Below are 16,998 nucleotides of genomic sequence, written 5' to 3'. Positions count from 1 at the left end.
CCTAGCCAAGACACTGGAACAGGGCTAGCAAGATTGTCTGAGGTATGGAACATAACAGGAGGATGAACCTAAGGCAGCAAAAGGTGTGATGGGAGGTGGGGCTGTGTGTCCTACATGACGGTGAAGGACAAAACTAAGTAAAATTTCTTCAGGTTTCATTTTTGTGCAGAGAAAGATGAAATAAGGGTAAAAACTGTATTTTGTAGCATACAGCCTAACTTTTCTCTTCTTACTTACCCAACCTCCTATTTTCATCCCGGGGTCTTGAGAAGATTATGCTGTTTGTGAGACTGCACCCTGAAAGCATTTCTCTAGCACCAGGCTGGCCTGGTGGCAGCAGTCCTCCTGGGGATCCTTCAGAACAGAAGCCTAATTTAGTCCTCTGGATGTCAAAACAGGCTTTCACTCTGCCCTTCCAACCCTCAATTTATTTTTTACTTAGTTCACCATGGCCACTATTTCCTTCCTGATTTGTGCTGACCCTGTGGCTTAATTAGATTTTCCTCATTATTTATGGGAGCTCCTATAATGCATGGAGTTGTAATTTCTTCAGGACAAGGACTTTCTTGCCGTGAAGAGCAATGTACAAAATAAATCTCAGTCCTGTCTTGTTCCAGGACTGTGATTGATCCTAAGTCAGGTATATGGCCCTGCTCCTTGCCCTGAAAGCAAGCACACAAAAAAAGCATCAGCGAGGTTTTGGATCACTAATGCTGGTTTTTACAGACTGCAATGTAGAACAAGGTAGGCGTTGAAATAAAACAACTGAATTATGCTAGGTGAGACCAATTAAGGTTAGATGGCTTATGAACAAACTTCTCCACATGCTTGCAGCATCTTTGAAGGATGGACCTCTTCCTCTAGAGTTGCCTTTAGTCCAGTGCATTTGGTGACTTCTTGGGTTACTCTAAGTTGTACGCAGGTTTCCTGAATCCCAAGGGGAAAAAAATCATCTGCCTTTCAAATGCCTTCAAGGCCTGGCTGTGGGTTTGTTCTTTGCTAATTCCTGTCTCTCACAGTCTCTGCACGTACTTAATAGAGCTCCCAATATGTGTCTTACAGCCAGGTACAAACAGCTAGCATGGACGAAACAATCTGCCTTTCCTCTTTGTGCCTTATTTGTGCCCTCTGTCCAGCCCCAGACCTTTTCCCAGAACATAATGGCTGCTAACTGTGAATAAACAACTGAGACACATTCTGCCTGTCTTAGGGGCAGTAAGCACTTCTAGAGCCCAAATAATATATGAATATTAATAGAATGACTGTAATGATATAATAAAAGCAAAACAATAAATGTCCTCAGGAGCATGATAATCTAACTTCAAAAGCAATTACCATCAGTAACAAAATGCAGAGGGAAGACTGGGATTACTTTAATAAGATTACCTGATTTTTGTCATTTGTTTCTGTTGGTGAGTGTAATGCAGTTTTACCTTCATTCCCAACGAGTTTCAGAGATGATTCTCACTCTGAGCATTGGCAGACCAAGCTGGACACTGAAACTGGGACTCACTAGCCATCCTGTGGGATCCAGCATCCCTCTGCCAGCTGCCACTCCTTGGTCTTTGGCCTCCCTTACCCTTGTGCTTTTGCTGTCCCCACAATATTTTTTTCACACCCAGTGGCTTCATAAATATTCCAGAAAAGACAGAATTGGGAAGACATGAAAGAGTTAGCAAAGCAGGGGTCTTTGTGAAGACAGAAAGACAGTAGGGAAAATAGTAAGACAGGGGCAGAGACTTGATAATTGTGAAGGCGCTTACAAAACTCAGCTTTATCCAGCAGGTGAGGGAGAACAGACGTAGGCTCAGTAACACAGCACGTGGACTATAGTCCAAGGAGTTCTCCTCTAGTTTCCTGGAGTCCCAACCAGTTTCTAGTGCTCATGCCTTTCCCACTCCATCTTCAACCCTCCCCCCATGTCTCTGCAGCTCATCAGTCCCAGAGCTTGATCATGTTCAGTAGTCATGCCCTTGAGAGACTGCAGGGAGGCAGGCAAGTGCTCAGGGGGCCTTAGACTCATACAGCGGAGGGATGCAGATGGTGAAATGGGGAAACTGCTGGGAGAAAAGGTGATGTCTCTGCAGAGACCACGTTAAATCACACCAGGGATGAGCATGCCAGCTCCATGCATGAAAAAGAGTGTGCTCTAGTGCTACACTGGGAAGACTGCTTTTGCCTGAGGGGATATCTGTATACAGATGTTGATGGTGAGAATGAGAGATAGGAAGAAAGGAAGAAAGGAAGAAAAGAAAGAAAGTAGATAAGAAAAAGAAAATAGATATAGATGCAGATCTGTTCCAGACAAACCATTGTCATTCCCCTGGTGGTGGAGGTGGAGGATGTAAAAGGCTCCTCCAGAACTTACTGGAGATCTTGTCAGGGCTCTCAACCCAAACCTCACTTGCTCATCTGCACCTGCACAAGACAAAAAATAGGGCTTCCCTCGTTCTTGGTGAAAGTAAAAATGGTCTGGGACACAGCTAATAAATAAAACAGGTTTAATCATAAACGTTGTACATATTTATAGATGTGGGGGAGACATGGTCAGAAAGTTGCTGCCCTGGCAATGGGGATAAAAGAACAGTGCATTTTACCACTTGATGTACAGTACCCGTGAAGGGTGGGGCTGATAAATGAATATGGGATTTTAAGTCCCAGCGGCTAATTTTCACAGACAACCATCATTCCTGGTTTCCTGTCAAATTACAGCATGAACTAACTCACAGCTCTGACCAGGGCACAGCAAGGCAGACACAGCCAAGAACAGAATTTAAGGGGGAGGGAACGACAAGGTACCTGAAGGCGATTCTGAGGTATACAAACCATGCATACTCTGCTGTTGTGTATACTCTTGGGGCTGTGTTTGCCCACAGTTATGCATACACACCTCTTGTTCCAGTCAGCGAGAGTGGCAGGCTTACATCTAAGGGATACAGGTGGTTATGAGGACATACAGAAGCACAACAAACAACAAAGCCAGCAGCAGGACAGGGAGAGAGCTGAAGACATGGAAGCTTGGACTGATCTGAGGAAGGGAAGAAGTGAATGATGGCCCCAGATTTATCCAGTTCAGCCCTGTTTGGACAGCCAGCACAAAGCTTCATTTCTGGAGGACTTCTGCAGTGCAAAGGTTTCCATCAAAGCAACCTTTATCAGACAGCAGGGAAAAACAATGAACAAAATGTTTAGAGGTATGTTAAGAGAAGAAATGTGATGGAGTTGGTCCAAGATCAAGAGCCTACAACCATTAAGTTCTTAATTCTGAAGGAAAACCAAGTCCTGCCTCTAAAGTGGTATAAGCCAAAGTATGGATCTGGTCACTCTTGGCTGATACAGGCAGAGGGAAGGAGCCATTGCTCTGGTGGCCAGCAGGCAGAGTGCCATCTGTACTACGATACTCAGTGTTGGTGTGGCTGCCTTGAGAAACTCTCACACCAGGCTTTCAAAGCAGTCAAATGTATTGGCTTTTTGCAGAACAATTTCACTTTCAATCAATGTACAGATTACATAGCTTTACAGATGGGAAACAACTTTCACTTCTAAAAAGTAGACACTGTTTTGATATCAAGCACACTTGCCATCTGATTTTGCCAAGAACCCACCCCCAGACAATAAAAAAGCAAATCCCAAATAAAATCTATAATACAAAAACAACATTCATGTCAATGTCAAATGGTAGCTGTCCCAGCAAACGTCAAATCAAGACCCTCTTAATGCAGGTCCCCTCAGAAGCACGGTAGAGTCAAGTGTCCATACATAGAGTCCACTCCCAATCTGGGAAACCTCAGTAAGACTGTTGTCCTTTGAAATGCAAGTCCCATTTTTAAAAGGAGTGCTCCTCACATGCATGCACACAGACACACACACACACACAAACACACACACACAGACGTAACCTCCTTTCTCTTAGCAAGTGCTGCACACTGGGTAACTGCTAATGCCTTCTGTGCATTTTTGACCTACTTCCTTTGCAAAGATGAGGATGACATTTCTTTACTTTTCAAGTCTCTGTTCTTTAGACAAAAAGGGGAATGCGGATGAACTACATCACAAAGATGGAGAAATGCACTCTCGGACATATGTTTTTTTCCCCAGTTGTTTACAAGGACGATGTTATTTACATTCGTGACTCAGCAGAATCCACAGGAAGAGTTGTCCTTGTTCTGTGTTGGGTGTTCTCCATGAGCCCAGCGAGCCCATCCTGTGCTTCCACAGACCATTTTCTTTAAGGCACTGCATGCGGATGATGACTTCTGCCAGAAGGGGCAAACCCTCTTCACTGGATAGTGCATTTCTCCCTCTCCCTTGACTGGCCTTCCCTGAGAACTTTTGATTTGATGTACTTCAGGTCGCTGTTGACACTTGGCCGGCGAGCAAAGGGAGAGATCATACCGTAGGCATCCATGTCCTTGACTCGTCGCATCCGGAAGGACTTCTGTTGGAAGGTGTCACCATACTGGATGGAGATTTTCCTGTGCAGGGCAGGGCTCATCTCATGAGGTAGCTTGGCCATGCTGAAGAGAACGTAGAACATCTCATCCACGTTGGTATTCTTCTTGGCTGAAACTTCAAAGTAAGCACAGTTTTCATCGCTGGAGACAAGGTTTTCGCCTTCATCCGAACGCACTTTGCGGTAGATTTCACTGTGGTCATTTTTGTTGCCACAGATCACCATGGGGAGGTCAGCTGATTCCTTAGTCTTGTTCTTCAGGCAGGATTTCACCTCAAGGATCTGTTTCTGGAGTCTCTTGACCTCATCAAAGGATTCCCTGTTATCCAAGCTGAATACCAGGATGAAAACGTCCCCTGCAGTTGAAAAATGAAAACGTAAATGTTTGTTCATCACAACATGTGTTGGAGAAGAACATTTTTAAAAAGCAGTAGGTTTATTTGCCATCTTCTCCCTGTATTTATTTATTTATTTATTTATTTATTTTTGTGCAGTCCTTTTGAATCTGTTCACTCTGCCGTACTTTAGTTCCAGTTCTTCTAACCCAAATCCCCACTCCTTTCTGTAGTGCTATGGAAAAGGCTTATGGCTTTGATGTTACTTCAGCCATATCTGATTATGTGCTCCTTGGTTCCACTGGACTTGCAGGTTATTGCCCATTTGTACTCTCTTTTGTAAACAAGTTTCTGTCCAGCTCTGCTGCATTGCTTTCCTTTTTCTTCCTTTCGTCTGTATGTGTAAAACACATCCTTTTCTGACACCAGGAAGAGTGGAGAACTAGTAACCACTCAACCTTGGCCTTTTGATTATACAATACAAGAAGCAACACCTGAACAGAAGATTTATAGCTACTCAGTCCCAAACGACTGAGAGAGGAATGAGAGGTTACCCAGTGTTCACTATTCTGCTGCCATTTCATTTGCACAAGAGAAATAGACCATGGAAAAAAAAAAAAGAAATATATAAATGACACAGATCCCCTGGCATTTCCTTTTGACATTTCCTGACTTAAAATTCCTTTTGCAAAATATAAAATAACACAAATCATTGCCTGTTGCATGACAGTCATGTCAAAAGTGCTAAGAGAGATTTCAGAGACAAAAGCTCACATCTGCATCCCTGAAACTGGCCCTAGGACCTCAGCAAATGCAAATGCTAGCCTGGTCTGATGTAAACATCATGTTTCACTGGCTAGCTAGAAGGCGATACAGCAGATCCAGAAAGTAGGTTTATTGTGAGCTGTGGCTGAATATTTCTCCACTGTCACTTTCATAGGTTAAGAACACTTATTAGCTCACAAATGGAGCTGCTTGACAATGAGGATGTACAAAGTGAGTCCACCATTTTCTCTCTTTAACTCATTTGATTAACCATAGACTTAGAAGAAAGGGTAAGAACAATTTTTTACTGGAATATCAAATCAAGAAAATCAGGCTGGAACTTTTAGAGAAAAAAAAAAAAAAAGAGCTTCTCTTGGTTTGAATTCCCTGCCTGTACATTTTACATTTGCTGTTCACCGCTTGTGTCTTATAATGACATGCTTATTTTGTCCCTTGCTGCTCTTTATTGCCCACGAGGTTTTATTCAACCATTCATTTGTGACTGCAGTAAGAAAATATGTTGTAGGAGGGGTAGGTAGCAGAGGAGAGAAATAAATTAGGGGGAAATCTTGATTTCAGACCTTCACCCAGTAGACTTCTCCTCTGTGGCTAATGCACTCCCTATAGCGTAAGAAGCATGCCATCCAGGAAATATCTCTCCAGAGAAGTGCATCCTGCAATAAAACCCCACAGCCCATTTAGCTACCTCCCAAATGCATCTTATCCCCAAGAAACTGTCAAATCCAGGCTACAGTTTTCAAGCTACTGCCTGTCATGATGATCTTTCACCCACCGTTCCTTCTCTGCAAACTTTCCCCCACAACTTTCTCACCTGTCAGGATGGAAAGCCTCCTCATAGCAGGGAAAGGGTGATTCCCAGAGGTGTCCAGGATGTCCAGCTGGTACATATCTCCCCGGATGTTGTAGACCTTGCGGTGAAAATCCTCAATGGTGGGAGTGTACTGGTCCTCAAACCGGCCATTGAGAAAGCGTGAGACGATGGAGCTTTTCCCCACCCTGGAGGCTCCCAGCACTACCATGCGGTACGAGTTCTTGGCTGGCACATTTAGGGTGCAGTTTCCAGTGGACATGGTCTTCATCATTGCTTGGACCTGGAAGAGGGAATGGCAGAGTTGAAGGAAAGACCAGAAACTAGACAAAGGATGGTGAAACACAGCTCTGTGCCACAAGTTGGTCAGAGTGCTCCTGATGAGTCTGTGATGTAAAGCAGAATATCTGGTCCTGGCTATCACATCAACAGCCTGAACAGAAATCTTCTCACTGGAAATGGCTCCATTTCTTCAGTCTCATTTCCAGAGAGTGATTTTTATTTTTTTACTTTTAAAGTCATATCAAAATGAAGGCATTTATACTGCAGATAGCATATTTCTGAACTGTAATTTGCTATTTCACTTAAACATTAAGGGCTAATTTTGTCAGCTGTACTTCAACTTGGACACCAGGTTCCTTCCCACCCCATCTGCGTCACTTACACGTTACCAGATTTTTCAGCAGAGCTTGGTTCTCTGTCAGATGCATAAACATAGAGATCAGAGGTCAGATTTCCCAATATACTGCACCCACTGAGGCTACCATCAGACTTCCCAATATACTGTATCCATTGCAGCTATCAGTTAGGATTTAGACCACTTCATTTGGTTGCCTAAATAGGAGCATTTCACAGTATTCATTTTCTGAGATCAACCAAAAGTCAGAGAGAAACAGGAACCGTGCTTGACATCCATGGAAGCCAGACATCTCAGTAATTTTAAATAGCTGGTCCCATACAGCCTACAGTGCTGATGCAGGGAGTTTGTGCTACAAAATAGCTTCGAGTAGTGATAAATTCTAAGATCTGTGCCTTCGGTGACCTTTTAGAAACCAGAATTTATTCTAGCTAGTTGGACTGGTGGTGTGTGAACTCCCTACCAACAATCTATCAGCACTGCAGTTATCACTACTTTGCAGCAGGATGGCCAGCAATGGACAGAGTTGAAGAAATGGAGAAAAGTTGCAGAAATGCAGAAATTTTGTGGGAGTTTTGCACATACACAGCTGTTATGGGTATCACAGTCATCGAGGATATAAGCACAGCCTGGGGAAAGGACGAAGGACAGCCATCTTAAATAACTATCTGACAGGATTTCCAACCCCTGACAAATAAAATGAATCTCAAGACTTTGGCGATCCCATTTGGACATAGCACCCAGATGCAAGAAACTTTGATAGGAAAAAAAAATAGGGTTGCACAGACATTTTACATGTACCAGTTCAAAAACATTGTGTGCTGAAAGGAAAAATACAACCCCAATGTGGGGAAAGCTAGCCATTAAAGCAAAGAAAGCACATTTTGGACAGAGTTTATTTTGGTTACTAGGATCTTATTAAAGAATAATCAAGTTCCCACTGTGCCGTTTATTTAACTTAGGTGCTGTTTATTTAATATTACAATTTGAGTACTTTATGTACACTGAAAGATCATTTCTGAGTCCAGATCTGGATTCCTATCTTTCCCTTGAGTGAATTTTATCTCCCAAGCTTTTATGCAGCTGACACTTATCTCAGTCAAGAGCTTAAAATCTTTTACTTTGTTTAACATGCACTAAGCACCAAAGCAGAAGTGAAGATACGGCCACTGCTAAATAAAGAAGTCTCTGGAATTCGGATACAGCATCATTACAAGCTCTGTGTTATAGCCCGAGGCAACAGCAAAACATGACTATTTATTATTATTGCTCTCATTTGCTGCACGCTAACAGCACATTCATCCCTATATAAAGCACAGAGGAAAACACGGTGCTTTCCTCAAAGCGTCTTAGTCTGAATTATATGCAGAGGGCAGGGATGGACAATGTTAGAGGCAGACAGTAATGTCAGATTATCACTTTGGATGGGCAGACACACACACAGAGAGTTATGGTGCTGTTGGGATCGCTGTGGAACAAGTGACAGCAAGGAGCATGCTGTTTCGGACCAGACTTTTCTTTAGAACAGGACCCATCTCCAGTATTGCAGGAACACCATGTTTTCATCTCTGCAACAATGGTGCCACATACAGCGGCTCTGTCCTCCCCTACACAGTGGTCCAACACTGTCCTGCATCCATGGGCCAGACAAATGGCAACAGAACTGCTTTGGGACAATCCCTTTCACCCTCTCAGGCTATATTTAGCTGACAGAGAAAAGCAAGGAGATGGATTTTGTGGGAAAAAACACAAAGCTCTCTACAGCCCAGATTCAGGACTTAGAAAGGAGTCAGCTCCTTGGGTGAACTGGTGCGGCTGCAGGATGGCAGGCAGGCTGTGGTGGGTCACACCTGCTGGGAGACATCACGCCCAGCATCGTGGGGAAGCAGCAGGGCTGAGAGTGGTCTTGCCTTTCAAGCAAGTGCCTTCCACATCCAGACGTGCACACCGGGGGACCCGATCCTGTCTGAATCCCTCCTGTCTGACGGGTAACCACTGAGCTGCTGGCAGTGGGAGAAACTCCCGTCGTGCAGCAAGGGAGCGGGAACTGGGTCCCTGCGGCTACGCAGAGGGCTGGTTTGTCACTTTGAGGGCAAAACGCACTTCTGTCCGCCTCCTGGAAATGAACACCACTGCCTTGGACCTCAGCTAATGCCACTGGACACCAAAAGCCTTGGAGGAGGGATTGTCACCATGGCATCTCTGGCCCCTAAATCACACTACCTCCCTCCTGCATGAAAGGCAAAACCCTAACTGCAGACTTGCTCGTTTCAGGATGCTCTGCCCCAAGGAAGTGTATGTAGCAAGGAGGAGGAAGAGGTGTAAGAACATGTAGGTTTTAATGTTTAAATAGTCACTCTACGCTGTCCTCGCTCTGCCTGTCCAGGTATTCAGTCAAGAGGACTCCTGTAATTTCCTGTCTGCCTTTTGTTTCACACGGAGTCTACAGATGCTTTTCAGCACTTTGATTCTTGGAGTTTCTACTCGTCTCAGCCCCTCTGCTGCAAATCTGACTCAGAGCATGCTGTTGAGCCGGGAGCTTATGTTTGTGTTTCGTGCTCTCTTCTTATCCCCCCGCTCCACTTTCTGCCTGGTTCAGTGCAATCTTTCTTCTTTCCTCCTCAGGAAAGAAACTTCAGCCCTCACTCCCAGCACAGGCACTCATATATTGAAAAAGATTAAAGACACAAGCAAGGAAATAGAAAGGGACCACATGTTCATGTACTAAATAAAGCAAAATCAATCAGAAGAGAATGAAGAGACAAACAACCTCCAGCTGGCTTTAATCTACATCTTTTCCTTCCAGTTTATTAAATGCTTAAGCATAGATTAATTCCCAGTGGTACCTTTTGCTTTATGCACTGGCTTGACGGCAGAAACTTTGCATTAGTATTTTATAGTGGTACAGAGCACAGGGATTTCAAAACGTCATAGAAATGCAGGCAGCATTATCTCCACTTAATAAAGGGAAAGGCTCATACGCCCATAGAGAGCTGAAACAGCTGTCCAATATCAGCATTAAACCCCGTTTCTTTGGACTCCCTGTATCTTCTTCTACCTGCTCACCACTGCTGCCTGTTTTGTGGGCACACATCGGAACAAATGACAAGGCACCTGCGTTTGCACGCTCTGAAGAGCGCTTGTCTGAATTCCAGTGAGGTGCTGACAGATTTGGTCCTGAGCACCTGGAGAGGGCTATCTGAGGAAGACAGTCTTCCTTCAGCCTGCCTACAGCTTTCCCACCTTTAGCTCTCCAGCCTCCCATCAGGGGATGCGTGACACCTGGTTATCCTTCCTACAACTCCCCATCCATGAACAGACTTCCCAAGTACCTCTTGCACTCCGTGGTCTTTAGCTACGGTCTGTGTTTCTGTTTGCCATCCAAATATAATTCACTGCATCCAGCTAAAAAGAACACAGGAAGATGCAAGCTGTATCGTGCATAACAGACCTGCCACTTGTTAGTCACTGTTAGTACCCCCTCAGTTCTCATGCACACCAAAATCACTCCTGCGGGATGTTTCCTACTTTCATCCCAAACTCCATGCTGCTTTCTTACCTCTTGTTCCTTGGAGGAGCAGTCCTGAGTCTTGGTGAAGTCCGGTGAAGTTGATAATTTTAATCAGAGGCGGCTGCTGCTCTAAGAGGCTGCGGTTCTCTGGATCCCACGTCGCTTGCTCGGGGCTCAGTTCTTCACCAGTATTTCCTGGGAACTTAGCAGGAATGGGAGGGACCGCAGGGCTCCAGAGGACGTCCCCCCATGGATGGCAATGACTAGATCAGGCGACCAGCGAGGACTAAAGAAGTGTCTCTAACGCAGTGGCAGCTTTTCCCCTTGCTGAGATGAGCTCTTCTCCTCCCAGCATCAGTTGAGGAGGAGAGGCAGGGTCTCTCCCTCTCCTACCGGCTCTTCTGGCCAGGTGTGCTTCGCAGACTCTGCTGGGGGCAGGAGGTCTCTGGAGAGACACTTGATCATGCAGGGGTGTGCGGCATCCACCTGGCTCACCCTGCCGTGATGCCACCTCTGACCCTACGGGGAAAATGAATGAGGGCAGGGAAGTTGTCTACGGCGAGCCTATGTTTCCCCAGGTCTTGCCTGGCACAACCCCTCTCCCCCCCCAGGAGCTTCTTTTCTTCTGACCTGAGATCGGTTTTTACAACGTTCTCTTTCCAGGACAGAAGGGGCTTTTCTTTACGTTTACCAATTAAAGTCTTCCCTCTTCCCTCCCTGCCTGTCTCTCCCTGGCTCTCGCAACTACTGGCAAATTGCAGATTTTCCTTCTGTAGGACTCACAGATAATTGGCTCAACTCCTCCCTTGAAGTCAGTGTCAGACACAGGGGAAGGAGGGGTGCTGAGGGGGTGGGATTTTGTGCCTATTGAAAAAATCTTTCTTTTCTTTCTTTTTTTTTTTTTTTTTTCCTTCTTTCAGCGGAAAGTTCGCATGCATTCCAGACTGCACATTCCCCTTCTTCCCACCAGAGACCTGTACGTATGCATGTGTGGGGAGAGAGTCAGCGTACGTGTACGAGAGGCACAGACTTCAGTTACTTTGCAAGCTGTAAATTCATAAGCTGTTTCTAAAGGCTGCTTCTATACTTCAGAGCCGATATTTTCTGCTAGGCAGAAGTGGACTGACTCATTTCCCAAGTAGGGGCTTTCTGTCCAGCATTCCTGTAATTATTTTGCCGTATGGAATACGGTCCCCTGTTCCCTCAACCTTGATGACGTTGTGTTGGGATTGCTGGTGGGTTTGATTAAGAAACAGGGATAATGTGCAACTGCTGCTCTTTCATTAATATTTAAATAAGCTGTGGCTAATAAAAATGTAAAAAAAAAAAAAAAGAAAAGGTCAAGCACACTGAAAGTGTGGGGGGCTGAGGCAGACAAACAAGAGAAACAAAGAAAAGATAGGTTGAATTCAGGCAGTTTGCTCTACCCTCAGTGAAAAATGGTGTTTGCAATTTATTTGATCACTCATTGACTCTAATTTTTCTCCTTTTTTGAGCTTAAGTAAAAATTTAGATTTACAAGTCTACTTCAAAAGATTTCAGAAAGATTTGAAATGAAGTAGTTTTGCATTGCCCACTTAAAACTCCTAATCAGAAAAAAAAAAAAAAAAAGAATAAGAAAACCACACTAAGATTTCTGAGATATTTTGACAATAAACAAAAACAAACAAACAAAAAAACCAGAAGGGATGCATGATCTCCCAAATCTGAATATAGTTTCAATTATCTCAAAATTCACTCTCGCTTTTTCTTTAAGCAAATTTGATCTTTGAAGAAAAATAAATCTCCAACTACACTGTCTATTTTTTTCTTAAGACCCCGCACCACAAGAATTCCTGTAGTTTTGGAGGAATTCTTTAGATTCTTTGCTTTTGGGAAACAGAAGCTCCTGGATTCCTCCTCATATAGACAGCTTTAAATTTGGGAAGGAAGAGCACAGCTTGGCATAGTGTGGCTGAAATACTGCTGGCTTCTTCCAAGAGGCAGTCAACTGGTAACGGGGCATGACCTGAACTCAGCTCTTCTTAGACCACAGCACCAGGACTCTTTAGTCATCTCCTGAGGCTTTTTGCTTTGGCACAAAGTAGAGGAGCATTTTTATGGCTCAGGCATTTATTTTTTTTTGAAGTAAAATATGATGCTTATCATCCCTAAGTCATTTGTTCACATCAAACCTGGACCAAAACCTGTCATCTTTGGTGGCTGGTCAACAGTTTGTGTAGCTCAGATCCAAATGAAATGATCAGCGTGCTGGTATCTTTGCCATGGGAGGAATTGCTGCTGGCAAAATTAACATAGAAGTCAAATCCTGTAGTGTTACAGAAAATACTCTTTCATCCCTATAGCTTACACAAATGTAAGAGTTCTCTGCCAAAAAGAAAGAGTAGTCATCCTAGAGACCATCTCATCAGCCTGGAATCTCAGCCTACTCAAGCTCTTTTGTAAACCAAATGCAAAACTCTTGCCTAGCTGGCTTCACCAAGCCCATACGCCCACTCAGCTGTCTTCTCCAGCATTTAAACTAGCCAGTTGATTTCCTCAAATTATATCAAAAAAGAATGGGAACATTCTTACCTTGGCACCTTGGCTTTATTTGATCTCTCAGCAATCGGCTAGTGACATAATAAATTACTTTTGAAGTAAGCCTTTGAAAGATAATTGCTTACTATGAGCCTTCAGAGGCTCGAGATGTTGCTGTAGCTTTGTTGTTGGGTATTTTTTTTCTTCCTGCTGTGCTCAGGAACTGACAAAAGGCCAGGACTTCCTTTGGGGCTCAAAAATCCACGCTTTTCCCATGACTTCCTGAGGGTCCCTGGTGGAGGAGTCAGGCTAATTCTCTGTACCTGCCCCCACTGGGGAAGCAGGGATGGCAGCAGCTCATTGCTTCTAGGGTTGTAAAGGGAACAAATGAATCAGTGTCAAAGCCATTGCCAAAACAAGAGAAAAAGTTCCCAATCTCAGAGGTTTTTCTCCGGTTAGTCAGGGACCATCAGCCTTTCTTAGGGCTTGCAGATATTTACCAGTTTAAAAGTCAGGCACACAATGAATTATGCTCTGGAGGCATTTCTCCCTCCTACACCTCCAGTACATAAAGAAAGCCTAGATGAGTTTTTTTTTTATGCGGCTAATGCCATCTCAGAGAATTGCAGGCTGTGGCTGTGGAGAACCACCACGACTCCCAGGGGCTGCGCCTGCCTGGCTGGGTGGCACTGGGCATGGCAGTGGTGTGGTCCTCCCATCTGGGTGATGAGCAAGAGAAGCAGAAAGTGTAGCAGATGAGTTATGTCAACTGGATATCATGGAATAACTCAAAGCAAATGGCCTTGTTGGTGCAGCGACAGCTCCCTCCCCTCTGAGAAGTGAGCTCCTGGGGGCACACATGCTGACCAGCCCAGCACCAGGACCTGGGGCAGCGTGGGCTCCTGGGGCTGAGATGTCACCATCTGGAGTCATTTACAACTTCTGCAGCTCCAGGTGCTGGCCGCAGCTGGCGGTGGAGGCTGCTGTGATGGGCTGATGCAGCAGGACCAATCTGTTTCTCTCCACCTTAAGGAAAATGACAGAAGTGACAAGCACATGCCGTTTGGCTCTGGTCAGAATTAGTTCAAGACAAAAGATGTTCTCCGGCTTTTGTCTCCTCTTCAAAAGCAAATGCAACAGAGATTAAATATTTAAACCAGCTTTTCTCTCTCTTTTCCCATTCATTTTCACTCTGCTCATTATTCAGTAATGCAGGCTCATTTTTCCACCCCCTCACCTTCCCTCCCTCCCTCCCACATTCATTTCTCCTGCGTGGTGCCCCTCCCTTCAAGAGATGCTGGAAAGTTAGTGCTCAGGAGCCTGTAAGCTGCAGGTACCAAGTCATATTCTGAACAGCACGTAGATGGGCAGACACAAATACTCCTGCCCCTGCATTACCTGTACCCCCTGGGCATTTAAACTCAGCAAAGTGCTCTCCGGGGGAATTATGGGGACAAGGAAAATAAGTAATGATCATCAGTTGTGAGTGAGAGCAGTAACACTTAGGAGAATACAGCTGGAGGAGGCACACATTTGAGAAAATGGTGGTCTGGCTAGTATTATTGTTCCCTTCACAGCATTTGTGTTTGACTCTGTAATTTCTCAGCATCCCAGGGTGCAAAATGGGTTAATAATATTTACTGAGATCCCTGCAAAATGGAAAAGCATTGCTTAGCTGGTGACATCCAAGTCACCTCTTATTTGCTGCATTCGCTATGAATCATTTTTTTAATTACATTTTAATGAAATATTTTTCAGAAAAGACTTCTGGGCTCCCTTCTTTCCTTTTGCCACTAAGGACCCAGCACGTCCAGAGTTGCTCACCAGACATGCACACACCCTTTCAATTTCATTCTGCCATTGAAACTTTTTAAAACTTTCCCCATCTTTATGAAACTTAAAAAAAAGCTTTAAAAAAAAAGCTTTAAAAAAGCAAGATTAAAGCTGGAAAAAAAAAAAAAAAAAAAAAGGATTCAATATTGTCTGTAACACAGGGAAAAATAATGATGCATATAATAATTCATTACTATGTGCTCGGTGAGTACCAAGGGGGTTGGTGTGCAGTCTCCCAGGGCCAGCTGGAGGAAGAGCCACTCCACCACATCTGCCCATGCTGGAGGACAAGTCACGCACTCACCTGATGATGACTACAGGGTGCTGTGTCAGTCTTTTAGGAAGCAGTGGGCGCAGGGAGAAATCACAATGTCAGTCCCTGCTCTGCATCCCATCTCACAGGGTGCTGCCAGACCCTGTGTCTGGGTGGATAACAGCACAGCTGGGAGCCAGCCCAACCACATCTCTCCTCTGAACTATGTTAGTAGGAAGGGGTCATTCAGCAGGCCCCCAAGGCTCTCCTCTGGATGACACCATTACCATGCTTCCAAAATATATAGAGAAAAGATCCTTTGGGGGACTTTTCTATGGCTGTGCCCTCACTGCTGCTATTTGGCACCCTGAGAAATGCCCTTATTTCTCCCTCATCTGTCCTGACCCTCTTACCAGGGCTGATGACTGTCTCCAGAAGACTTTTACCTGCGGTGGGAATACAAACTACAAAAGAGAGCAGAGGGGAAGGAGGAGCTGGGGAAGATGAAGAGGCCTGGGGAGGAGAGCCTTGCATGCCTTCACAGCAAACCCTCTGATCAGAAGCACAGTGAAGGCTTATTAGATACAGCTGAAAACAAGGACAAAACAAATGGCACAGAAACAAGAGGAGATGCATGAAAAATGCATGAAATGGAGACCGACAAGCCTGAGCCCTCTGCAGCACACGTGGTGCTCCCTGTGAGCAGTTACTCTGTTTTGGTCTCCATTCAGAACTGGCATTTACAAGTCTGGCTCTGGCCCCTATACCTGGGATCAACTGGGTCTAGACAAACACTGCTATTCAGAAGCCCTCCTCACCTTGCAAGCTGTGGCATGCAAAAAAAAAAAAAAATCATTTCACTAAGGATTTGGTTTCTTACATCTGTTCATGTTGCACCATCCCCTCCATCTACACCTGCCCCTTGAGGAACTGTGGGGACTGTGGGGATGTGCTTCCAAACTGTGCAAGTACAAAGAGGTCTTATTTGGTCACCTCCCATGGAGCTTCATGGGGGAAGCAGCTTTATATCTCCTGTGCAGGTTTTTTTTGTCTCTGGGTTTCACTGGGGCTACTTGGAGAAGAACAACAGCAACCTGCCTATGACCAGTACGAATTTGGGCACTGTGTCCCCTGTACAGAATTGTTACTGTGCCCTCTTCCACCTAGCAGGCCAGTCCTGTGCTGAGCAATTACAGTAGTCATTCTTTTTTTTACTACTGCTTTCATTAAAAAAATAAAAAAAGGAAGTTTGGGGGATTGAAAAATGTCTTATCCCTTTGATCTAAGAGATATTATACACCTTTATTTATAATCAAAGGAAGCCAGTGAATGAGAATAATTCCATAGTGAAGAACAGGTGAGAATGACAGGTTGTTCTTTTATATTTCTTTTTGTTCTTGTTCAGTTTTCCTCTCTCAGAGGACTGCAATCATGTACTCAAGATCCGAAGTGAAATCCATTATAATAATAATAATGCTAATACTATGTACTCTTGGTGTAAGTTCTGCTAATACCTCCGCACACTCTGCAAATACCAAGGAAGGGAGGCTCCGTCCCTCCCGTGGAGCAGGAGCATAAATATTTCAGCAGTTAACAGATGAGAAAACTGAACGTGCATGCAGGATTTTAGCAGCGAGTCCCAGGTGACTCAGGTGAGCATCTCCAGCCGTGAGCTCCCTCTACCCACACTCTGAAGGAGCTGGAAACTGAGCAGCCACCGCTAATGAGCTGCTGAGCCTAATCAGCTCTGCTGAGAGACCGCATGGCTTTGGGCCAGCCCGGAGCATGAGCAGAATGAGTTGTAGCTGTCTACAAAGGGCCATGCGGATAACAGCCTCCAGGCTGGAAATAGAGCCCTCATC

General features: G+C 44.7%; 1 protein-coding gene across 2 annotated transcripts; it reads right to left on the bottom strand.

The window, feature by feature from the left end:
• Window positions 1-2,554: 2,554 nt before the first annotated feature.
• RASD2 (RASD family member 2) lies at window positions 2,555-13,214 on the bottom strand. 2 transcript variants are annotated; one of them, XM_082751672.1, is made up of 4 exons: window positions 13,105-13,214; window positions 10,579-11,049; window positions 6,386-6,665; window positions 2,555-4,809 (listed from the first exon to the last, which is right to left on the bottom strand). In XM_082751672.1, exons 3-4 carry the CDS (start codon window positions 6,654-6,656, stop codon window positions 4,280-4,282), a joined length of 801 nt encoding a protein of 266 aa, XP_082607798.1. In that variant the 5' UTR covers window positions 6,657-6,665; window positions 10,579-11,049; window positions 13,105-13,214; the 3' UTR covers window positions 2,555-4,279. The 2 variants fall into 2 exon arrangements, with proteins under 2 accessions (XP_082607798.1, XP_082607799.1); XM_082751673.1 differs by lacking the exon at window positions 13,105-13,214 and having other exon boundaries at window positions 10,579-11,199.
• Between the last annotated feature and the right edge of the window lie 3,784 nt (window positions 13,215-16,998).

This window comes from Aythya marila, assembly GCF_965140915.1.
Source record: "Aythya marila genome assembly, chromosome: 1".
Lineage (NCBI taxonomy): Eukaryota > Metazoa > Chordata > Aves > Anseriformes > Anatidae > Aythya > Aythya marila.
Note: the sequence above shows the minus strand (reverse complement) of the source record. Positions and strands in the feature narration are given on the sequence as shown.